Genomic DNA, 25,146 nt, shown 5'->3' with positions numbered 1-25,146 from the left:
ATTGGACTTTTTCGGGATGGCTGTGTTTTGATGCAATGAGGATCTTGAAGGTTGTGTGACTCGGATAACGAGATTTACATGTGAAAATAAAAAAAAATTCTAAAGTTGAGTTTGAATAAATATTTATCTTTATGTTTTGCCATACAAGTGCTTGATATAAGAATCTAAATTGTGAAATTCCTTCCTTAACCACCCAGAGGCCTCTATGGCGGTGTTAAATATGCAAAAAAAAAAACCCCGAAGTTTTGCAAAATTATTCTTTACTTTCATACACGTGGAGGAAAACTAAAAGCAATGTCATGATGTCTTCTATCAACCTTAATCATGGGTTCAGACCCTTTTTTGGGGCCAATATGGCCGTATAGTACTTAAATCTAAAAAGATCTTCTTGCTGCCAAATCACAGCGTCATCTTTGCAATACTGTCTCTCAACAATTGCAGTTGCTTGCGGAAGCATTCATTATTCTCATATCTTGGTTTTTTTTAGTATCATTCTCATATCTTGGTATTTTGGGGGTTTCATCTCTAAAAACTCCTCCGTGTTCCTTGCGAGGTTGATATTTCCGGAAAGGATTAAAAAGATGAAAACGGTCACATTTGATATGTTTTTAAAATGTTTGATAAAATAAACATCTGCGTTTGTAAAAATTCCTCTTCCTTTAAATGGTGGTCGTTGTTCTTTTGAGACGGTGTTGGAGTCCTTAGGCGACGTTGGTTTTGCACTGTAACAAGAAAGTGCGTCAGACAATACCGTTATTATGGTAACAAAATAAGTTATTTTATAATTATGGCTTTACTTGATATTGACATCATTTCAGTGCATTAAGTAATGGCAGCTTAAGTTCTGCTTCTTCTATATGGCTCCGGGTGGAGGCTGGGCTGTATGGATACTGTTCCTGCATGGTGAGTTTATCGGTGTTGTCAATGTTTGGGAGGCACCAGACGCAGGCCCGGGCTGTGTAGTTGCTGTTCCAAGTAGGTCTATTGGTGTCGTCAACTTTTGGGGGCAATTGAAGCAAGCCCGGACCATGTGGTTGCTGTTCCTGGTAAGTTTATCGGCGTTGTCAGATTTGTTGCTAAAACAAAAGTTTTCTTACCTTTAACTGAGATGTACAAATAGTCGTATTGAGAGTGTAAATTTAATAGCAATCGTTTTGATTTGCTCGCTTACAAAGTATTATCTTTATATATTAAAGTAAGATCAATCTCTGTGATTGATCACTCATGATCACTCATGGTATTTCCCGCTGCCTGCCTGGGGGTGTAGGGTCTCGTCCTCTTTGCTATCGTGTGACGACCATCTTAAATCCTTCGAATTGAAATCTTGTATTATTTCACAGAAAAAAGTAAATAAGTGAGTTAATTTATCTGACTTTCACAGGAACGTTGGTCATTTCCAGACAACGTTAATCTCTTTTATTTAGTGCAGGTTTCTTGACCTACCCACTTTCTCTACCCTTTCCCCGGTCTGCGGAGGTTGTTGAATTGGACGGACAATGCTCTTAGACTTGGATAACGAGATTTACATGTGAAAATAAAAAATAAAAAAAATTCTAAAACTGATTTTTAACAAACAGTTATCTTTATGTCTCGCTATACAAGTGCTTAGTATAATAATCTAAATTGTGCAAGTCATTACTTAACCACCCTGAGGCCTCTTAGGCGGGGCCAAATATTTTTAGTTTTTCAAAAATCTTCTTTACTTTCAAACGTGGGGAAAAACTAAAAGCAATGTCATGATGTCCATGAAGTCTTCTACAGTACCAATTTTAATTTATCCTCTTGATCAAGAGTTAAGACCCTTGTTTGGGGCCAATATGGCCGTACAGTAATGAAATCTTAGAATATCTTCTCTACTCTCATATATATTTGCATGGTTATGATGTCCATTAAGCCCTCTACCGAAATTGTGAAATTCATGACCCCTGTGACAGCGGTTCAGACCCTAGTGTGGGGCTAATTTGGCCGCATAGTGGAAATGTATTGATTTTAAAATATTTTAACTAAATCTACGTTAAAGAGGAATAACCCGTTTACAGTTGAAAATGTATTAAATATAACGAAATGCAATGTTCTCTACATGAGCTGCATCAACATAATAACAATACTGATTGTAATATAAAACTAAATTCACGAGATAGAATAGAAATTAGCGCAAAGTAAAGAACTGAACATGGTGGCGTATTACTACGCCAGCAAAAGTAGTACTCTAGTATTAAAGAGGAATAACCCGTTTACAGTTGAAAATGTATTTATTTTAACATATAAAATACCAAAACAGTGAGAAGAATAAGATTCAAGTCAGTTAAAAAAAAATATAAATGAAATGCATCTCCCATAATTAAAATAAAGTTATGACCAAATACGGATACCATCAATTAATAACCAAGATACAAGATAATGAATGCATCATTAGTTAAACCATATTATTATTTCTAATTTAATAATGCATGAAATGTAACACCTATTTAATCACACACATCAAATACGAACATAGCTTTACATATTGCCTATAACTTTATCTGTATAATCTTCTGGTGGTTTTGAATCTACATAGTGTTAAAAAAACACAGATTCCGTTTTCCATCTCTTAATTTTTGTACAATAAAGGACCAATGTTATTACCGATAGCCGTCGTAGCTCCTATCGGACGAAATGATATGGCCGTAAACTTATCAGAGCTGAGTCCTGCGAGACGGGTTGCTTGCTGCAAAATACCACTAACAATTGTTGATTCTATGGCTACATAAAAGAATTTCAAACTATAATAAACACTGCTATTTGAACCTGCAGACGCCACAGTGCAATTTTGTCAAATTTCGTTCGTTTTCACACTGAAATCTCTTTTGTTGGTTCAGTAGTTTTGGTCCTTTAGAACTTGACGCATGCGTTCTCTCTTCATAGGCGTTGTTTCGCTTGCTACCGTCGTTCAGCTCGAGTTTGCAATCACTTTCAATTACGTCGCATATCTGCTGGCCGAGTCCGTCTATTTTTTTTTAAAATGATATAATCCATCCGGAGTGCATGTACATCTTGCAGCGCAAAGTAAAGAACTGAATATAGTGGCGTATTACTACGCCACCAAAAGTAGTATGCTAGTAAATACGCTTTCTTCTGTACTATCATAGTTGTGGGAGATTGAGTGATGCATTTTAATTATATTCATAATACCCTGATGTCAAATTGTGAAATTCACTACCTAGGCCATGGAGCAGAAGTTGGTTTTTTTTAAATGAGGTTGAAGAGGGAGGGGGAGGGGTGAAAAATATGGTAATATATTTAACATGTATTTTAACTTAGGGTAGTTGCTGTGTGTCATCCATTTACAACTTCAACTTATTAACTTTATCGTAAAACTTAAATCATTTACTCATAATTATGCCAGTGCCAAGGTGGCATTTTTGCACCCGTTTAAGCTGCATGTATCGAAAAATTAAAATATGGGATATGATAGATCATTGATTAAAGAGAATATAACCACCTTTGGTTAAGGTATCTCACCTGTCAGGTAAGATATTTACCTTTAAGAAATTAATTCCTACAGGAAAATAAATAATCCCGTAGAAAAAACTAATTTCTTAGAGGATATTTAAAATTTCCGACAGAAATCAAAGAACTTAATTCCTATAGGAATTTAAATTCCGATAGGATTTGAACAAAATTCCCATAGGATTTTAAGATCCGATGAAAATCTTAAATTCCGATTGGCAAACTACCTGTCTGAATCAAACTCCTACAGGAAATACTTTTCTCCTATTGGATATATAATTCCTATTATAATAGGAGTTTAAGAAAAGCCTAAAGAATTTTCAGTATTTCCTTTAAGAAAATTATTTTTCTATGAGATATTGATTTTAAAAGGTAAATACCTCACCTGTCATGCGAGACAGTGGTTATATACTCTCTAGACATTGGTCAATCATCTTTTATATTATATGAATTTTTACGAAACGGGCCACCTTGGCACTGGCATATTTATTTGGCACAGTGTCCATGGTAAATTATCCCTTGAGTTAAATATATGTTCCACAATGTATTTCAGGAAATCAATTTAAATATTATGTGCAGTGTATACTTGAAGACTTAAGCTGTACGCATTTTGGTTGCATTATAAATGAAACTGTTAATATTAAAAAAGATTGACAACCAAATGCCTACAGGTCTCTTACCAGAAAAGTTTGCAATTTTTGCCCCCCCCCCCCCCCCCGAGCTAAGTTATAGATAATCCGAGATTCCTACGACTCTTGACCCCCCCCCCCCCCTCCTTCCCTCGTTTTCTTAAATGATGGAATGTTCTTTAAACATCAAAAAATAAAATCGGGGATACAGTAAGAGGAGTCTCAGATTAGGGTTTAGACTTCAAATGAAGCTTAAAAATGCAAACACGAGACTATATAACTTGTCAATATAAGGGCCATGGTACTCAGGTTACCGTCAAGCCCTGTGGGCCTGTTGTTGAATTAACTATGTAAATGTGTACAAAAAATTAGCTTTCCTATGCATTTAGCTCGCAAGTTGCATATAATGCATATGTTTCTTATTCGATGTAGTGGTATTCGAAAGTGCATCTCTCTCACTTAATTCATCGAATCAACGGTCAAAGGCAAATGGGGGAACAATTATAATTGTCGAAGAAGTTTCTTAGTAATTCGACAGAAGTATAATTATATACGGATAGCGAAGTAACTGAAATCGCTTTAAGCACTAAACAGTTTTGCTTCTTGGTGCAATTAACAAAATTAAATGAGCATATTTTCAGAAAACAAAATATTTCTTATAAAGAAATAATAATTATATCCTCATTTAATTGATAAATAATGACACTATGTGTCAGTTTAGTCGATTATAATATGCGATAGCGTAAATACATGTATAATTAAACGTGGAATGGTCAGATATGATATCTAACACACTAAGACTGTTGTACACGCTCATAAACCAATGCCGGCATCAAAATGTAACCTCAGCTTGATAACGGGATCTCTCATGATAGAATGACCCAGGTGACATAAAAATATTGCCATGTAATGTTGAAATATATTAATATTATCAGTTGTAAACTTACAGTGACCAACTAACGTGCTATACAATTGTACGTTCTCTTTTTAACGGTTGCTCAGTCAACAGCTTTATCTCTAGCCTGGCGATTTGCTTATGCAATGAGACCGGTTAAAACTTTAAACAAAAACACAAAAAAATATTTCATCTTATATTTAAGCTTCCAAAAAACACAGTTGTGCAGCTATGGTTCAGTGGGTCTGAATACGTTCCCAAGGTGGCGCAAAGAAATTTTTCGGTCATCTTCTCCAGTTGCTGGTACATTGACCAAGTTAAACCGGGTTCGTGGTGGCATGCATTCTATAACTGTGACCCAGAAGGTCCAAGTACGTACGAAATTAGCCTGTATATCTGAAGTTTATTAATTTTAAGGAGGCTGAGGGTCAACATTTGAACCATCATATCTTACTTAGATTTTTTGGACATAATTTGTTGAGTTATAAACCAACAGTTGTTGAGTGAAGAGAAAAAGCTATACATTTTAGCTTCCAAATTTGAATATGTTGCTACATCTTTTTACAGAGCTCTTCTTCAAATGGAGATAAATACAGTCTAAAAATGACCACGACCATCCAGCCCTCTTAACAGATATTGAATTTTGTTGGAGATTTTCTGTTAAACTGCTTGTTTCGTATCATATTATTTCGTACTTTTATTATAATGTGTTGATGCATAATTAGTCTGATGAAAAATGGATACTTTGAATGGCGTTTATTTTTAGAACAATCGCCGAATGTGTTAGGTGGAGAAGTGTGTGCTTGGGGGGAACACATAGCCAACGAAGATGTTTTAGTTAAGATGTGGTATGCTTTACTCTCATTTAAAAACATTACTTGTGTTATACTAGAAAAAAAAATATATTTAAACATTTTTTGGCAATTATTTCTCCATATAAACAATTCAAATGCCATATTTTTCAGTCATTGTACCTTTTATATATATATATATATATATATATATATATATATATATATATATATATAATATATATATATATATATATATATATATATATATATATATATATATATATATATAATTTCATGCACATGTAAATGTATGAATTCATACTCGTACCCTGTCCATATAAAGGCCTCTTACGTCCGCTGCAGCTGAACGACTATGGAGTAAAAAGAATGTTAGAAATATAGAGGAAGCAGCCCCGCGCCTTGAAGAACACCGATGCAGAATGCTTAGGTACTAGTGCTTTTATACTAAATTGATGCGGTTCTGTTTATTCATAAAATTGAAAGCAAAAGCAATTTCAAAATTTACGACACAGTTGTGTGTATGCTTAATACGTAGTAAAATTTTTAAGATATTTCATTTTCATACACTCAATAATTGTCGAAGATTTGTTCTATAACTCACGTGTTTTCATGATCAAAGGCGAAATATTCCAGTGGGAAGTGCAAGTGGTCCGGGATTCTGTATAACTGAAGGATATTCCGATGAGAAGAAACCCAGACATCAAGTTCTAAGTGAAGAAATTTTTAGGTATATGCCATTGATCTCACCCGTCAACGAAAAGGTATTTTATGCTTTTTATAAAGCGATGACATATTCTGATATCAAACTTGATAAAAACTTAAGTATCAGTAATTTGGAACACATTTTGTCCTATATGTTTCTATCACTTTCAGTTACAGACACCTATCAAAATGGAACATGAATAGCGTGTCCTTTTCTTATATACCTGTATTTTTCTATAATAAAAAGATAATTGGAAGTCAATTGCCTCTTTACTTTTCGTCTGCCTCCTCCACTTAAAAGAATCGATATTATAGGTCTTAAATATAAAGAGAAAAGTACAGTAGCTATGAATAAATTATTACTGCACTTTCTCTTTTAATTTTTTTTTTCATTTTCGTTTCAGTATTTGGTTAATCTCACAACTCTGATTTTCTGTATTGGACTGCTTGGGTTTATAGTTTTATTTAAAAAATCACGACGTACTTTACCTGACCACAAGCCATGACAAGAAATCTTTTCAGACGACGTTTTGTTTGTCTTTGTTTTTGCGTTTTGTTTTATGTTTTATGTTTTGTCACGATTTTGTATATCAGCAATGCACACTGCCTCCCTGTGATCAAATAATCGTGAATCCGACATTGTGTTTACTTATACCAATTTTATCTTGCTAAATGAATAATACAGTCATTTTTGTTTTTCTTACTTTTTTGTTTGTTTTTCTGTTCTGTCCAGGCATGTAACCATGTAACGTAATCTTAGAACTTTAGAGGCTGCCTTTCAATGATAAACAACACTTTCATATAAATGTCTATGAATATTTTAACTGTAGTAAGTGTTATGTTGTCATTATGTGTATTAAGGAAGGAGTCTTTTTATTATCAAACATACTTCTTATAATAAGAAATGCATGAAATTTTGACACAGTCAAACGGATCATATTACTTAATGATTCTATCAGTTTAATTAAATTTGACCTTTTTGTTTTCGGATAAAGGTCGGGTCAAGGTCACTACCTTTTTCCTCAACGTAAAGAGTGATAAAAATAAGTGTAGCTCTTTATAGTTCTGTAGACATTTGTTTAAGATTTGAAGATTCAAATCTTCAATGAAATCATAGACCATGAGAGTGTCTATCAGCTTATACTACTAAATTGGAATAAATATTTATACTAACATTGATATTGCTTAGCCCGCATTTCCTCTAATTTTCTTAAATTTTGAAGAAATTTTGATTATTTTTTTATGCTTCCAATAATAAAATATTTCTAATTTTTATGTATTATGAAGACTTTATATAAAGATATAAATTGACAGAAAAGCTAATATATTGACCGTTTCATAAGAGAGAAAAACTGATTTTAGTGATTTTTTCACAAAAATCAATGTATAGAATGGGCGCTTTAAAAAGCTTATAAAAATGTTATTTGATAGGCAAATCATATTTTAAAAACATATTCTGAAACCCAAGTATCATATTATTAGTTCACATTAGTAAAAAAAATCCAACATTATTGTTATTGTTTTTAAAATGCTAAAACAGACTCATTATATATATATAATCTGCAGCAATTCTGAATTGCGCAACATGTGATATTTTCCTACGCCAAAAATATAGTCCTTGTTCCATTCTAAACATTGATTACATTTTTCTATGCCAAGTTGTATGATAGTAAAAAAGAAAGAAAAATATACTATTTTAATTTCCTTTCATCTTGATTTAATGAACAATTAATCAAATTTACGTTTGACAAGTCGAAAACCAGAAAAGACTCCTTCCTTAAAGATATAAAACATTCATATTGAAAGACCAATTGAATATGTATTCATTTAAGAAGAAAATTTATACATCTTTGTATATCTTGTCGCCTGAAACGAAATTTGTAAACCCCAACATTAATATCGCTGATGCCTGTATTTCGAAAACAATGGCATGGACTACTGTTCTATTTTTTACAGTACTCAAAAAACTGCTTCGTTTCGAGCGTTTGTACATTTTTAGTACAATTATATGTAGTCCCTTTAAAGGGGCATGGTCACGATTTTGGTCAAATTCTATTTTTTTGTTTTTAGTATTTACAATGCTTTAGAAATGCATTTCTAATGATCAAATAAAATTTGAGAGTCATTCGTAGAGTTATAAGCAAGATACGGGGCTCACAGTTCTCTGTCATGTAAACAAGGCTCGTGCCCTGTTTTTGATTATATAAGTTCAATATGCCAGTAAAAAATCTTTTTCCAGCTTATTTGTCTATCTTTTTATTAATTTTAAGCATAGATAAGCAATTCCTAACGTTTAACACATTCGTTTTAGGTTTTAAACTGGAATTTTTACTTCAACGTTCAAAATGTAAACAAACGCTTTGTTTACATAGCGAAGAATTTCAAGCTCTGTAACTCGCTTATTACTCAACAAATGACACTCAAATTTCGGTTGCCTATTAAAAATGCCTTTCTGAAGCATTGTAAATATTAACACTAGAAAAATAATTTTTGACCAAAATCGTGACCATGCCCCTTTAAGCTCTATGTATCGATCCATTGGAAAATATAACAGAGTTAATCTTTACCAGGTAACGAGACTAAACCCCCACCCCAGAAAAACACCACATACATGTATATCGACAATTGTGTAATATTGGGGGAAATGCTTTTGCAGATTAAAATCTGCCACTCCTTGCGCAGGGCTACAGATAGAAAATCAATACTTTTATTAATCTCAGATACATATAACTTTTATTACCGTTCATCGTTACAATCAATATAACGGCATTCATAATGTCGTGCATGCACTCTAAAACACAATAAATCTGGAGTATATTGAGTATCAACCACATCTTGTAGCAATCACAAGGTTAAAGGTTTTATAAAAACCAATAAAGGGGAAATATAATATACAAATGTAACATGCTCAGGCTATGTATACTAGTTCAGTACTTAAATCCGCTTTGTGGGTAATGCATGTGCACATCTATGAACGAAATAGAAACTGGTATACATCCATTATGACTGACCGGACTTAGTTCTAAATAAATGTATCCTGTAATATTTTAGTAAAGAGCGGAAGAACAACCAAGCTAGGTAACTAAAAAAAGAAAACTGTGCATACATTTCAACCCTATATAAAGTGGAAAGCAGCTTTTATTAATTCACAGGAACGGCGTTGGTTGATATGGAGTCATCGATAAAACCGTTTCATTCCATTTGAAGACATCATGGATAATATCAGCTGTATTAAGGTGAATGTGAAACGACAAACTGTAGCGACACATGCATGCAATGCATTTAGCCCTTTATACATAGTCATCATCAACAATTGATGCAATGGACATACTGCACGGATCGGTGTGCGCTTCAAAATGTACATGTATATATATATATAGTAAATCTTGTCGCCAGAAGCAAAATCTGTAAAACCCAACATCAACACCACTGATGCCTTTAAAATGACATATACATGTACATACATATCACAGCCTATAAAAAACACCTATAATTAAAAAAAAAAATCTTTTAAACAGGTACAGTGATAATGATGTATCCCCGGTAAGAGCACATTGTAGGTACCGGGGACTTACGAACAGTCATGTACAATGCTTTCAAATACGAGGCTAGGTCGTGCACCGAAGCATGAGTTTCTCTTTATATACGTAACGAACATGTAAACAAAAATTTAATATAAAATCGCAAAACACTTAATATGATAAATAAAGTTGACTGAATTCAAAATTATTAATTACGACATTGAGCATGAGTAATTGTTATCACATTGGTTGTAATTGCACGAGATGACGACATATATTTATGAAGTCTAATAAACAAAAATCAGTACAATATCGAACCAGTTTTATCACTGTGGTTGAAATTGGTGTCCATTTTGGCACCATGTATTTCTATTTTTATAGAACTGCTCCAATCATAAGTCGTATCACTGTCACGTGGTCGAACTCGAACATGCCAAACGGTGTCACCTCGGTTCAGATCCCATTTTACCTTGCATAAAGAAACCGATTGGTCAGTTTTGTAAATCCGTATCACCGGGATTCTTTTTTCAGTCAGAAATTCCCATTCCGTGCCTGTCATGATTTCAACGTCGAATAAAATATTGGCACCGAGTTTGGCGTTCTCAACCGACCACTTGATATCCATCTGAGTAGGGGAATTTGAGTCAATGATGGCTTCTGCCTTAGAGAGCAAGACCGTCGGAGGTTTGCTTAAATCTTCTGAAGAGTTCTGTTCAAAAAGTTTTGGCAGTGTGAAATCAGTATCGTCTTGTTTCTGTCTAAATGTGTCTTGAAATGGGAGCGAATACTGTCTGTTAAAATTGAATTTTGGAGAGATGTTTTCTGCATAGTCATCTCTATAACTGCAAAAGAAAAACAGTGAAATTTAATCAAAAGAAAAAGGTTTACATGAAATTAATTTTTGTTTAACAGAGTAAACCATTAAAGCTTCTGTAGAGAGACAGATTATATTAGATAAGTGTACATGTACATATATACTGCCAATACATCAAACTCGCAAGGTTAAATTCTCTTAAACTTGTCAGTTCTGTAAAAAGTTTCGAGTCCATCACACTAAAAATTGATGTAAAATCAATATCAGTCAACAGAATCATCCATGTTGATTTGGAAAAATTGAAACAGATTTTATGACCGACTACATAAACATAATTGTGAATTGATTATGAGAGACTGTATTTTTGAATGATCATCTAAAATACTCTTTTGAGTCATTGATATTGTTCCAATAACTCAATAAAAGTTCGTCTGGATGACACATAGGAGAGACTCCATATTGTATAACGCAAAAGCACCAGTCATTTTTTATGACCATGCTTGAGTCATTTAAAATGTAACATTCAAAATAAAAAGGTGTTTGTTTCATACAACGTAAGTCTATTGAAGTTTTTAAAAAACCGCAGACAGCACTGACAGAGGTCACAGCGGAAAAAATATTGTTAAAGATTAGGTTCATGAAGTGTTGGCAAAACCGGGTAACTCCTTGATAGGATATTAGATGCTTACGAACATATCACATCTTTGGTACCTCAAAAAAAGATGTACACTCGTAAATTTTATCTAAGGAAACGAATTTCTTTAACTGTTTTTATTGCTACCAAATCCTTGCTTAATTATTTTTGTACATGTTCAGTAGAATGAAATCAGCTTTGTTATTTTTAACACGTGCACCCTTCCATGTCAACAAACACACGCATAACTACCTTTCATAATAAACTAATGATGGTTTATGCTAAAAGTTCTATCATTTAAACAAATACAGTGTATACAGAAGTTGTATTGTTAAGTTTGACATCAAGACAAAAAAAAGAAATATGTAGTTTTATTTACGTTATTAATAAACAGTAGACGTATGTGATCACCTGTGAAAAACACCTGTATTTAATACATTTAAAGTAGACAAAATCGATCTTTCGGTCTATTGATTATTCGAGTTAGGAATTCTTACATGTAGTTACTGATTTAATGTAAGAAGATTAAAAGGATCCATACACACATATAATAAATATAAAGGACCCATTTCTACACTGTATGCGTTTCTCATTGTCAATCGATACGACTGAAATTTCGAAATGTCAACATTCTAGCGTCGCGAATACATAATTATGCCGAGAAAAACCAGTAGACATTTTACAAAATAATACCGGATTCCACAATTTACAATAGCCCGCATAATATGGATTTTAAAAAATGAAATATATTTATTTACATATACTTACCAGAAAGGCAGGTGCCCCTTGGAGTCGGTCCGGGGGAGGGACACCTGTCGTATCCCCGCCCCATCGGTGAAGGTGACAGCGTCGTCTGTCCCCAGACTCACCTTCAGGTCGTCTGTTAAATTCGTCTCCATTTTCCAACGACCCTTCGTCTCCCACAGCTCACCGGAGACATTGAGATCAGCTGTAGGTTTTAACATGACGAATGGCCTGGTAATTTAAATATTCCGATTAAATGGATCCCCTTGTGACGGATCACACCTTTTTTTTTTTCTCTATAGACGTTACACAGTTCCTTTTTCTTCGGCCAAGCATGACGCGCTTCACAACCTGTTCAATACACATCTATCTTATGATTTTTTTTATCAGTTCAACTTAAAGGTTTTGGCTTTCGACCTCACTGACAGAGGGACCTGTTATTCACTTCTATTCTATAACACCGAGATACCAGGTTTGCTTTTGTTTACCTGAACTTTAGATAACATTAAAAAGGAGTTATCGCGCTTATTATTTAATAAAACGTGATGTATAACGTATCAACCTGTCTATGAATGAGTAAGTTAGACTTGAACCTAATAGTTCGAAGAAAGAAGGTACATCTTACAAACCAATCGTTTGTAAAAATCGGTCATGATTTATTGTGCTATTGAATGATATTCTATGAATATAAACAACAGTTCAATGATTATTGAATGCGTGTTTAGCGTCCCTTTGGAATTCTTCCTGACGCTCAGACGTCACTGATTCCGTCCATTAATCACCCTTATTCAGTATTCGGTGCCCAAGGCTATGATAGTGTAACAGATCGCATTTTTTTTGTAGTAAATAGTATTGGAAATTCGGAACTAAAAAAATGTCGTAGCTTTTGTTAGAATTTGTAATTATACTTACTACGGGTGTAGCAAGTTTGTAATTTTACGTTGAAAAGACAAATTAATAGCTTTCCTTTAAATGTCAAAAAATAGATAAATAAATAAACAAAACACACAGACAAACACACACCTACACACAGTCTCTTTCTCTCTCTCTCTCTCTCTCAAGACAAAATACAAAATGTTTCGTTTCCTTTTTTTTAACACTGTTTTATTATTGAGTCGCCAAAGAACAGTTATAGTAATCCCCCCAATGACAATTTACAAATACAGTCGATTGCAAAGTTTAGATGGTGAATTTAAAGTGAGTGCTCCCCTATGGAGAGCCGTGTAGTACTTTGATCAATAGATCAATCAATGAATTCCGCTTATGACACAAAGGGTCTTTTTCTTCAAGTATCACATCACATCAACATCAATATCCAAACTTAGCAATCCACAAAAACAATGCCCAGGTCCTCATTTGTTAGTGGAGATATTACATCCAGGGTGGGTAACAGCCATTTTCTCTCTAGAATATCTCTTCTTATCAACTTCCGTGTTTCCGGGAAAGGGGTATCTAACTAAAGGTCAATTGCTGCATGATTAACAGAGGGTCTGGACACTCTACCTTTTTCACCGCACATGTCTAATGATCGAGTTTGAAGTTAGACCTATAGTAATCAAAACTCAATTTTCCTTCGATCGTAAAAGAATTTCATCGTGCCAGTGTCCGTCACATACATGTAACAGGATCTGATCAAGCAGAAAACTTAGTCTAGTAACAGTCATGAGTTTTGTTTTTGGGTTTTTTTTGTCCCAGCATCCTCTCACACGCCAGTAAGGCATTGATCGACATACTTTTGGTAATACAGCTAACGGTCATCCCAATCAATCCCTCTACTCTTTGCCAACAAGAATCAACCTACGAGATGCATACATGCTTGCTATCTTTGTTATTGTGCTACCCACCCAAGGTCAGAGAAACTTGTTAAAAACACAACTATATTAACAATCGATATTTTCTTTGATAATTGCAATGATCAGAATATCAATGTCACTTTCAGTTTTTGAACTCATGACCCCTAGAGCCTTTTTTGTGACAACAATTAGAGTTAAAAGCTTTGTGTAAGTAAATATAGAAGGGGATACCAAATGAATACTAATTTCACCCTTTGTCCCATCAGGGCTGCGTACACAATGCGATCCCGTGTCGTCCAGACGTTAGGTCCTCAAAACGCCTGGAACGCCATGCGACGGCGTGTATTTTGAATACAGCCTGCACAAATCATGGACCGTGCTCAGAGTTCGTATACACTCTCAAAAGAAACGAAGAAGGGTCTCGGTCGTCACCGTTGCCGTGCGATATGGTCTCCAACAGCGCCGCAAGAGTTCCGATCCGTTGGCGCTTTAAAAAAACGCACATGATCGCAGTATAGACGCAGGTATAGCCAACTGCGCTTGCACAGGGACCTCTTGGAGTCCTTTGAGGCGTTAATGCATTTTTGTTCAGGAAAAACAGCTATTATTTATTCTTATACTTTTTATGTCCTGGATGCCCATTTGTGCTTTCAAAATATTCAGGAAAATGAACATTATTACCAATATTGAAGTTTGTCCGAGCACCATATTCCCTGACCTTAAGACTTCCAATTTGACACTTAGTTGTCCACACCATGTCTCCGATGACTTAAGATAGTTGGAAGCACTTCTACAACATGAAATCGATGGCATATTTTTATTTTATTTAAATACATGTATCAAGATAATAAATGGAAAAATATTAGAAAAAGACAGATATTCTTGTCTCAACATATCATTCGAGTAATCCAACATTGATCACGCCTCATCACGCATATGTGGCCTTCAAGTTTAACGTTATGCAAGTCAAAATTAAATCCACATTGGGGTTCTCCGTTGACTAAAAACGATCAAGACTTTTTGTCGCAAGAAAATAAAACTCAGTCTTCAAACCTTAAGTAATACCTATGGGAAATCTTGGTACAATCCTTTATTACCCAAACTATGCAGGGTTTTCTTTACCTAATTATAGTGGGGCGACGTCAGCAACAAAATTTAATTTGTTGAGAGGAGGTTGAATACAACTGATACTCAGAAGAAAAAGGACTTTAATTTCTTCTTAAAAATTACGCTTGATGAAAGATATGGTAAAACTTTAAAAAGCCTCTCAAATTATTTTTAAACAACCCTAGATCAATCTATAAAGTGAAGTAGAGTGATGCAAAGTAGAATAAGATAGAATTGTAAAAAAAAAAAATACCCAAAAAACAAAAAAATAGCATTACTGGTAGTCACTAATTAAACGGACGTACTTTTTGATATATTGCGTCCATTTACCAAGTGTCCAAAAATGAACACATGTGAATAATCTAACTTAATGTAAAATTTGACTATTTTAAAACAAATAAACGGTAGTTCAGAGGATTACCAAAATATGAAAAGTTTTAGTAATTCTCAAAAAATGCAGTTTATATGGGGTGATTTTATCTTCTTTCATTGAATTTTAACCGCCAAATTAGGCCAAATATAGTGCTCCGAACAAATATTCAGTGCTCTATCACTGTCTGATTGTTGTAACACAGTAAATAGGAATAGAACAAACAAAAGTTTTCAAAAATAAATGAATAACGTCAAAAAGCAATTACATGATTGTAACATTATCAAATACATTGTTAGTAGTAAAATCGTAGACTTATGAGAGTATGTATTACAGCCAGTCTCTTTCTACTAGGGACAAGGTCTCTATTGCCATGTGGCCAAAACTTCCCTGGCAGCAATAAATACGTTATTAGAAAGCCCTGTAATTTAATTATAAAATTAGCCACCGCATTTCGGCAAACACATCGGATGTATTGACAAATTCCGTGAGTATTCTAACTATACGAGGGCCCAATTCCCCACGGTGGGATTCCATGCCGATCTTCTATTTCAGTGTACAGCTGTATATAGCGACTGGCGGATACTGCCCCCTCTGTGTGTTACGCCACAGGACCTAGCTAGGATACCAGCACATCATAGAGTCAGCTAATATTGTAATAGATGATGAATCGTTCACCCCGGGCGTGCCTGCTGCTATTGTCTAGCTGCTCTCAAGCGATTTCGCTCTTCAATCCGCCCGTTTGATTTCTTTACTAGGGCTGTTTAACCATCACTTTATTTCGAGTTATATGGACCTTCATCGGTATTTGCAGTGTTTTCTCCCTGCAAGCCACAAGACTGACTGTTCGGTCGATGTTTTTTGTTTTGCAATGATTCCTTCGAAGTGAAATGATTTGAATGTACAAATTGGATATACCTTTGATATGAATTAATAACGTAAGTATAAATATTGTTGTATATATAACTGATATTTGTAATTCTTTTTGAAATATTTTTTATGACGAAAACAAATTTTACGAGCAAAAGAAGACTAGTATTCAAGTTTATATATAAATAAAATATTAACAGTACAACACTAATTTTATTAATTTTCCTTTATTTTTCATTCCTGATTACCTGTGAACATCCATACCAAAAGTTTGGAATCATTTCAACTTTTTAGCAAATATGTTTCCCTTTTTTGGGGTAACAGTAATTTATTTTCTTTGATACATGTAGAAATATAGTGTAAAAATATTTTCCACTGTTATCCCTATGTGGGTGAACTGCTTTTCCGAATAAAACTATTAAAAGTATAGCTACAACACTTACGTGTAAAAAATTATATTTTAAAAATATACATAATGAGAAATAAATATAATTATGTTTACATATATACACTAAACGAAGAAGAACATTTGTAGAACAAATGGGAGTTTGCTCATACAAAAAACCGCGTAAAAGAACATAGTAAAGATTAAAGAAGAAAATTGATATTGACTAGATTTTTGGAAGAATAAAAGAAACTGTAAAAAGGCTAATTGTAAATCAAACAGTATGAAGTATCCCATATCAAAAGTTAATTCATTGTATATTCTATCCTGGACGTTATAATATGAAATACAACGATATCATTTCCATTTCAGAATAAAGATGTCAATTCGAACATTAATTATATGACATTAGTGTCACAGAAAAAAACAAGTAGGCTACGTTGAGTTATATCCCCGACAATGTTTCTACTAGAAGCATCTCTAGTATCTCGAAGACACTGTGATACTAACCATATATCACTTTATTATTTAAGACAAAATGAAACGTTCTGTCTTTTTCTGATATCAGACCCATCAATCTGACATGAAATGATATATTTGTTCATCTTGGCCTCAAAGATAAAGACATTTACCGGAATTTTTTTTCCTGGTCCCTCCTTCTCAAAATTGACCACTGACGCAGAATGTAGCATGGTTTAGATAATTGAAAGGAAATTGTCCTATCGGAGGCTATCCCTTTTTTTCTTCGTAATTCAGAAAAAAAAAACCCGGAAAAGTGGTTATATTGCTATATGCTTTCAATAAATTTTTCTTCAAGCTTATACATTGTATTTCAGTTTTACATTTTCTGTATTATTTTAATATGTTTTTACTAAATCTTGACATCTAAGGATAATAGTATAAACTTTCTTAGAAATCGGTCTGACCTCGCTCTATATGATGGCGCTACTCAGTAGCACTACGGCGGGGGACTACCTCTGTATAGGGGACTCTATAGCCCTGTACTCGGTGGAGACAGAGGGCTATGTCTACAGTCTGCAGTCCAGGTGAGTACAATACTCCCATATAGTAGTGATAAACACATACTTATTTAAAGAAATTCAAAGAATTTTCTATTTTTTTTAAATTTGTAAAATGTCATGTATATTTAACAATATGCAAAAGGCCTTTAATGTATAATTTTTTATGCTTTATCTGATTCGAGGTATAATAATTCATTTGGTCCTTCAGTTGAAACTTTGATTTACGTGTTTGTAATAGAAAGGACAATCTAATAGCACTGAATGATTTATTTTTGACGTCGTTGTGTCAATAACATCCGTCAGGTGAGCATACAAATTGAATAACGCGCGTTATTTACATTCCCTTATAGATGAAATCAATTATTTTGATAAATAAAACGGTATAAATTGCAGATCACGCAGGGAGTAAATTAGTACCAGCAACAACAACTGTTTCCTAAAACCATTTTAAACTGGTAATCCTATATGCTGTTGAAATTAGCCTTGAAAGTATAATCAATGAACATTAAGTAAACGCTTCAAATTCAGCATTTAACAATAGAATCAATTTAATTGTTGAATGATTGTAAAACATGGTGTTTTAACAACATGTTTGAGATATATTTCTAAACCGATAACAAAGAACGTATTAGAGAGATCAATGTTTGGAAACTATTTATGTAAAGTACCTGCTAATTCATACGCAGTGATTAGGTTGTTGCATTTAAAGGCATTTAAGGTCACATAATTTAATTGAAAAACACAGCAGAATGTAAATATTGATTGGTAATAACGATATAAATTTAACTGTACTAGCTATTTATCGATGGTATGGGATGGTGTTGCACACAATCAACTTGTTAACGTTTTCTGTTTGTGGTGCCTTGACCAGGATTTCATCCATGCCGTTTAAATGCGTATTGTAACGTGTTACAAGTGTACAAGTACCGCGTGGTGTACCATCTTTTATTTTAAAAAAGCGAATCTGTTCATACAATCATACAAATGATACATTATCATTTCTGCCTCCGAATCTTCAATTCATAAAATGGAAGGTCTTTTTTACTACAGAAAGCAAACGCACAAACAAGTTAGAGTAAGGAAAATCAATAATAAACATTAAATAAAAAGACAAAAACTTCCGTTTCTTGATCTTGACAAAAGATATTGTATGACGTTTGTACAAATAGGAAGTACTTGAACTGTAAAAACGGACTTCATTGTGCATAAATGTACTTTGAGAAACCGATAAGAAACGAAATAAATTCTATTTATTTTGTCTGTAGAATAAATTCAATTAAGGAATTGGGAGGGGCAAAAAAGTATGAATTGTGCAGTAAATTAGAAAACAAGCTACTAAATGTGAGTGTTTCATGCCATGTCCCCTTTATGGGTAGTACAGGATTTACGTACATTTTATCCAAACAAGAGGTTATAGAGTTCTTAGACAATACAAAACATAAGAAGGTGTAATAAAAAGGCATACCTGGTAATAAACATTCATTATCCCTCTTACTTCTCTGTAATTACATGGTGCAATACCATTACATATTGATACGGTTTTTTATGGAGTAATTCCCAGAGAACTGACTTATCCTCCGTACAATGCTTATTAAGTTATTATTTTTATGTACCTAGGCCAATCGTTTATTGCTCTGTCGATATGGTAGCTCCTCAATGGAATCATTTCTCTAATACAAAACCAAGTAAATCAGTTTCGAATGTTATCGAATTGAGGTGTAGTGTAGATCATGGAGTATACGTTGAATCTTATTGTTTTGCTTTCAAACAGATTTGAATATTAGAAGTAAAATGGTTATCAGAGCATGTTGTTAGACACGGATTAGTATAAAAGAAATTCTCGATATCATAATACACCATCATAAAATGCAGAAGATGTACCAGCGGTTGTTTTACACTTGAACAAAAAATAGTTTTGATTATTAAAGTTCACTAAAGATAGTTTTTATTCAATCAGCTTATCGATTAATGAAATTACTAAAGGCCCCTTTAATCATTTTGGGAGATAATTAAGACTCTTCCTTTGCTGTTAAACTCACGAATGACAAGATGCATAGAGAAGCTATATGTCGATGCAAACTATAAAGCTACATGCGTCAATGAAATATAGCGACAAATGAACTTTAGTCTAAGTATACCACAGTGAATTCAAAAGTCTCATGCGCATGGTACTGCAAAGGTTGGAGTTTTATAGGACATCCTGTTAACAATTAAAGTACTAGGGTTATCGACCTTCCTACTATATGAGTGTGGAAACCCTGATAGAATCTTAGGTGTGGCTTATACATGTAACCACTTTTTATGACACTAACACCATAATAAACTGCAAATGTTATTGTGTATACAGTGTGTCCAAGAATTCTGATACTATTTACTCTTTGAGTAACTTTTGATTAAATTTATTTAAAAAAAAATGAATTTTCATAAATGTATATGATGGAAATTTTCACTCAATTATTCATAAGTTTTTGACAAATTGAGTATTTTGTATAAAAAAAAACATAACAAATTTATAAAGAGTACTCCAAATGACTTCCATTTTAAAAATAAAAAGTTCAAGTCGATTTCTAATGGTTCTCACAACAGCTATTGTACGGATCCTATTTTCTCAAATCTTCTCAATATTTAAAGACAGTGGCGTAGCTAGACCAGAAACGAAGTGCATGCTTAAAATTGCAGCGGGTGTGGGGGCCGCCATAAGGCACCCAGTGGGTCAAGGGTGAATGCTTGTGGGGGCCCAGGGGGCGAAGGCCCCGGAAGCAATGTGTACCTATGTACTTTATGTGTTTAACATAGATATACAGAATAAACTGTATTGAGTGTATAGAAACATACATATATATATATATATACTAATTAAATGTTCATGTCTGGCCTAGCTCTTTCAATCATCCAACTCTTTCCCTCTTGTACATGTTTATTGAATGTTTTATCTACATTGATGTACAATCTTCATGTTGCCCCTTGAGGGCCCTTAATCGGTAAATAAAGAAATTGAAATTGAAATTGTACTGTTTCTTTAATATGGTACTGTAAGACCACATTGCGTGTCTATATTTGGTACTTAAGACGTCTTTGTTTAGCATTGATTCCAGATAGAGTAGGACCGGGTGACGGAAACGGGTTGATGGAATAACTAAGTATGGACCTTATACTTGAATTTTTTTTAATTTTTTTTTTCTTTATTTATTTTTTTACTGAGTTTCTTCCTTTTTCCCCCAAATGATGTGCATGCTCAGGCATATAAGCATACATGGTAGCCACTGAAAGAATATGTTGCTTGATGAGTTGTTTATCCTTAGAGTATTCTTTTGATCAATTCATGCAACTATATATGGAGTCTGTGTTTGATAAATGAATATATTTTTAAAACGAAATTTGCCTGCTCTCTTATCCGGTTCACAATTAATCCCAAGAAATGTGATGCAATTTTTTGATATCATAAATTAAGAAACGCACCTTTTTCTCCCAAATTTTTTCAACAATTTTACATCTGATGCGAGCTACAATTTACAAATGCTGGCCAAATATTATCTAATTTATACGAATTTCAAATTACACCCTGCAACGTGTAGATTGCAAATTACTGTTCTTAGTAACACTGCTCATATGAAAAAAAAACGTAAAGGACTTAGTGGGGTTTTTAACAGTGCGCAAATTTACCGATTTTAAATCTTAAGGTCGGAGCTCGAGAGCTTTGGAACGATACAACTATATAAAACACTAAACCTCAACCCATTTGCGGTGTCGGTCGAACCAAGTAATTATCTAGTTGTCTTTTGTAATAATGTCCAGTATTAAACCCCAAATTAAATGTATATCTCCTTTAAATCTGATTGTTTTCCGTATTCAATTGCAATGTATATGAAGTTGAAAGATGATAAAAATTTTGATTGTGTTTACATTAATATATCTAAGGTTGAAATCTAACGCATGGTTTTTTTTTTTTGGGGGGGGGGAGTCGTAATTCTTAAAACATTTTTGAAGATATGGCTGCAGAAAATTAAAAAAAAAATGACCATTCAATTTCACCAACTTTATTAAAAAGTATACAAATCTGTGCTGGTTTTATAGCTCTGTTCACAATGGACTGAATATCTACATCAATCAAGAACGAGAAAAGCCAACAAAGATTCCTAATTCTCAAGGTAAATATTTATACGTTTTTGTATATTTATTGTTGATGCAAAGCTAAATACGTGCAAAGCATATTGACATTGGTATCATTCTTTTTCAGCTGTAGTTTTTGAAATATGCATTCAAAACCGATACAAGCTGACCAAGAAGCTACGGAAGTTGATGGCCGCCCAAAATGCGGAAATGACGTCATCAACAATGGATCTTACAGCATGTGTCAAAGAGCAAGACAAAATACTTATGGCTCAAGCCAAGGTGTTTAAATTGGACCTTTTTAAAATCATTTATTTTTCAAGTCATTTGAAATTAAAAGAACCAAAGTTATTCTCATTAGTATATCTTTCCATTATTGAGTTATGTTAACATGAATATAAAAATATGTTTACCCAGCATGCAGCTGAAGCGGAAAATGCAGATAACGCAGCAGAACAGAAGCGTCAAATGAATAAACGAGTTCGTTACGGAGAAATCGTACAGGTATTGTCGAATAAGTGAAAACATGAAGAAAATACAATACAAGTTGTACATGTATCATTTACCCCCAAAAAACTCACGTATATTACATGTACATGAAGAACATGTAAATGTGTACTTTATAAATCTATGTATCTTTTACATGTAAATGATTTAGTACATATAACGATATTTGTCACTTGTCACTTTGATATGCTTTAGAATTACTCGCATTTTTGCCTAAATTGGAAAACAAAATTATTCGCAAAACAGATACTAGTAAACATCGACATATTTACACAAACAAATGTGTTGAGGGTTCGAATCACACGAATCGCAATCTATTCTTTGGTTTATTTAGTATTATTTTTAAGTTCTTGTACTAGGAAAGCTGAAATATTTCATTATAACAACATATAATTTATAGTTCTTGTACAAGGAAAGATGGAATATTTCATTCATTACAACATAAAACACATCCTCAAAGATTAAACGAATGATTTTGTGCTACATTAAAATTCTTTGGTTTTTTTTCAATATTATTTTAAACTTCTTGTACCAGGAAAGATGAAATATTTCATTGTCCTACATACTTAATATTTCATTGTCCTAAATTCTTGATATTTCCTTGGAAAAGGAATGTAAAAGAGAAAGCTTTGAGGATAAAAATCAAATCCAATCACAAATCAGGGCAGATTTTAGTATCATGTGTTTTAATCGGTCTTTCATTTGAAATATATCAAACTGTATCAAAAATGTATAAAAACTGTGTTTAATATGTATAATAACTATACTAGTAAGGTAAATTTAAGTTACATAATTTGCATTTCAGCTCAAGCATGTTTTCACCAACAAATATGTACACATGTGTACCTCTCAGACAAGCCAACAGGATAAGAACAATATGATGGTAGGTTTGGATTTAAAAAATGAAAGAATTTTTCCCCATATGTAAATATTCGAATATTTGTACTGTATCAGATTTTGTGGGACACAATTATTGCATGTATATTTGATAACAACTATTTTAGGACTATTTGTCGTTGATGCTTCGTAATGATAGAGTTTTCTTAAATTGTTTAACGTTTATGAACATGATAATCAGATCTCAAGTATTGTCGCCTCACCACTGAAATAAAATACTATAATTGTCGGAATTAACATTAAATAATTAATTTGGATATTTATTTTAAAAAATGTAACATCACTATCAGATAAAAGAAATACTTTTGACTCGAAAATACAATACCACCAACTAAACAATTATTTATGAACCTTTTTTTATTTCGTTTGAGAAAACTCTACTACATTGTAATACAAAAATTTTAAAAAGTGATATGAAACACCATTCCGAGTTTCTATTTTGTCTAATTGTCCTTCGAGATATCAGATAAGCCCCTAGTTGAATTGAGCAAAAAACAATTATGGACATGTGTTTTATCACGGCGGCCCCGATCCGTCCCATTCTAACAATAGGGACATGACAACTGAGACTGAGCTAATGAATTACCCCCAGTGTAAGGCAGACAGTCTTGTTTATGATGTCATTGAACACAGACCAGATATCAGCTGGGATATGTCATTTGGCTGTCAAAAAGACGGCTTCGACGAATCAATATTTAATTTTGTAATTGGCTTTTTTTTTTAAAGTAGACGTATTTGATCTGCTGAAACTTGATATATATTAATTACAACTTTATTCAAGGCAAAAAAAAAAATCCCTTTTATACTAAAAAAATGTAGCTCTAATTTTAGGACTAATAAAAATGTATCTTTGTTTCCGGACTTTTTGAAACTTATCTAAATTCAAACTCCTATTGTGATTACATCCAATCCCCGGAAATCATGATTTCAGTACTTTCGAATCTAAATTATATAATGGTCTCTTCACACAAGCGTGTTGTGTTAACGAATCAAATAACGCGTAGCCATGTTGTGTTAACGAATCAAATTATGAGTAGACATAATTTATTGGCGACAACAAATTGCATCCCTGCCTCTCATGTAATTTACCTACGTATAAAAGATGGCCATGACCTTTTAAACATTAATATACATGTACCAAGACCTTGTTACAATTTTTATGTAAAATTATTTGTTGTAAATTCGAAAAAATTTTGCAACTCTCCTGTAATCAATCGAAGAGTTTGCAAGGTAATATATGGGTTTTTTTAAGGTGATGCTTAATGAATTCAACGCCAAGAACGCACAATTCAGAATTCTGCCGCAGTATAAAGTGAAATCAGAGGGGGAAGTGGTATGTCAAGCAAGATAAATTCTACATGCATCTGCAAGTGCAAAACTGAATGATTGTTGATCAAAGTTCCTAATGCTATGAAAATATGATTCTGTATAATTATTTCAAAGGTTCAAATCTATGATCAAATTGTGTTTGAGAGCATCAAATCTCCCGGACACTTCTTTCACGCCAGCTCTCCTTTCCAAATTGACCACTGTACTTTTGGGTAAGCAATTAACGTTTCGAAGTCAAGAATTACTATTGAGAATTAGTCTTACACAAATACAATACTGAAAAAACAAATACAGAACGAAAAAAACAAAACAAATACAATTCTGAACAGTGTCCTGTTTCCTGAACCATTGGTTCATGAAGTAGTAATATATATTTTATAAAGTTGTAAATGAGTATTATGAATTAAATTTTGGTTAGGAATATACATATTAAAAATAAATTGATTTTCCTTTTGAAAACATATTGATTTTATAAAGATTTACATAACCAATGATATGTGCCATAAAATTCTT

The 25,146-nt window shown here is 33.2% G+C and overlaps 3 protein-coding genes across 12 annotated transcripts in view; 2 read left to right on the top strand and 1 right to left on the bottom strand.

The window, feature by feature from the left end:
- Nucleotides 1-7,234, top strand: part of LOC105346729 (beta-hexosaminidase subunit beta) — a 35,935-nt gene extending 28,701 nt beyond the window's left edge. For 7 of the 9 annotated variants that reach the window (XM_066079247.1, XM_066079244.1, XM_066079245.1 and 4 more), the window contains 4 exons: nt 5,219-5,384; nt 5,780-5,861; nt 6,151-6,255; nt 6,448-7,234. In XM_066079247.1, coding sequence (XP_065935319.1) covers nt 5,219-5,384; nt 5,780-5,861; nt 6,151-6,255; nt 6,448-6,730 — 636 coding nt within the window. In that variant the 3' untranslated portion in view covers nt 6,731-7,234. The other 2 variants (XM_066079248.1, XM_066079249.1) reach the window with 2 other exon arrangements.
- A 2,978-nt stretch (nt 7,235-10,212) lies between these two features.
- Nucleotides 10,213-12,609, bottom strand: LOC105346727 (uncharacterized). The gene is made up of 2 exons (XM_011455437.4): nt 12,268-12,609; nt 10,213-10,893 (listed from the first exon to the last, which is right to left on the bottom strand). Exons 1-2 carry the CDS (start codon nt 12,462-12,464, stop codon nt 10,353-10,355), a joined length of 738 nt encoding a protein of 245 aa, XP_011453739.3. The 5' UTR covers nt 12,465-12,609; the 3' UTR covers nt 10,213-10,352.
- A 3,437-nt stretch (nt 12,610-16,046) lies between these two features.
- The window catches only part of LOC105346739 (inositol 1,4,5-trisphosphate receptor type 3), a 35,737-nt gene continuing 26,637 nt past the window's right edge, over nt 16,047-25,146 (top strand). For both annotated transcript variants that reach the window (XM_034480585.2, XM_066079235.1), the window contains exons 1-8: nt 16,047-16,451; nt 17,682-17,814; nt 21,865-21,938; nt 22,028-22,182; nt 22,318-22,404; nt 23,213-23,290; nt 24,557-24,637; nt 24,748-24,845. In XM_034480585.2, the coding sequence (XP_034336476.2) occupies nt 17,705-17,814; nt 21,865-21,938; nt 22,028-22,182; nt 22,318-22,404; nt 23,213-23,290; nt 24,557-24,637; nt 24,748-24,845 (683 nt within the window). In that variant the 5' untranslated portion in view covers nt 16,047-16,451; nt 17,682-17,704. The remainder of the gene's footprint in view (nt 16,452-17,681; nt 17,815-21,864; nt 21,939-22,027; nt 22,183-22,317; nt 22,405-23,212; nt 23,291-24,556; nt 24,638-24,747; nt 24,846-25,146) is intronic.

This window comes from Magallana gigas, chromosome 3 (genome assembly GCF_963853765.1).
Source record: "Magallana gigas chromosome 3, xbMagGiga1.1, whole genome shotgun sequence".
In the NCBI taxonomy this organism is placed as follows: Eukaryota; Metazoa; Mollusca; class Bivalvia; order Ostreida; family Ostreidae; genus Magallana; species Magallana gigas.
The sequence above is the reverse complement of the archived record's forward strand: the minus strand, read 5'-3'. Positions and strand labels throughout refer to the sequence as shown.

Bases quoted from the DNA above. Each gene is read 5' to 3' on its own strand.
- LOC105346727 (XM_011455437.4), bottom strand. From the start codon at position 12,464: ATGTTAAAACCTACAGCTGATCTCAATGTCTCCGGTGAGCTGTGGGAG. The intron at 10,894-12,267 runs GTAAGTATATGT...TTTCTTTTGCAG, and splicing joins AAGGGGCACCTGCCTTTCTG to TTATAGAGATGACTATGCAG.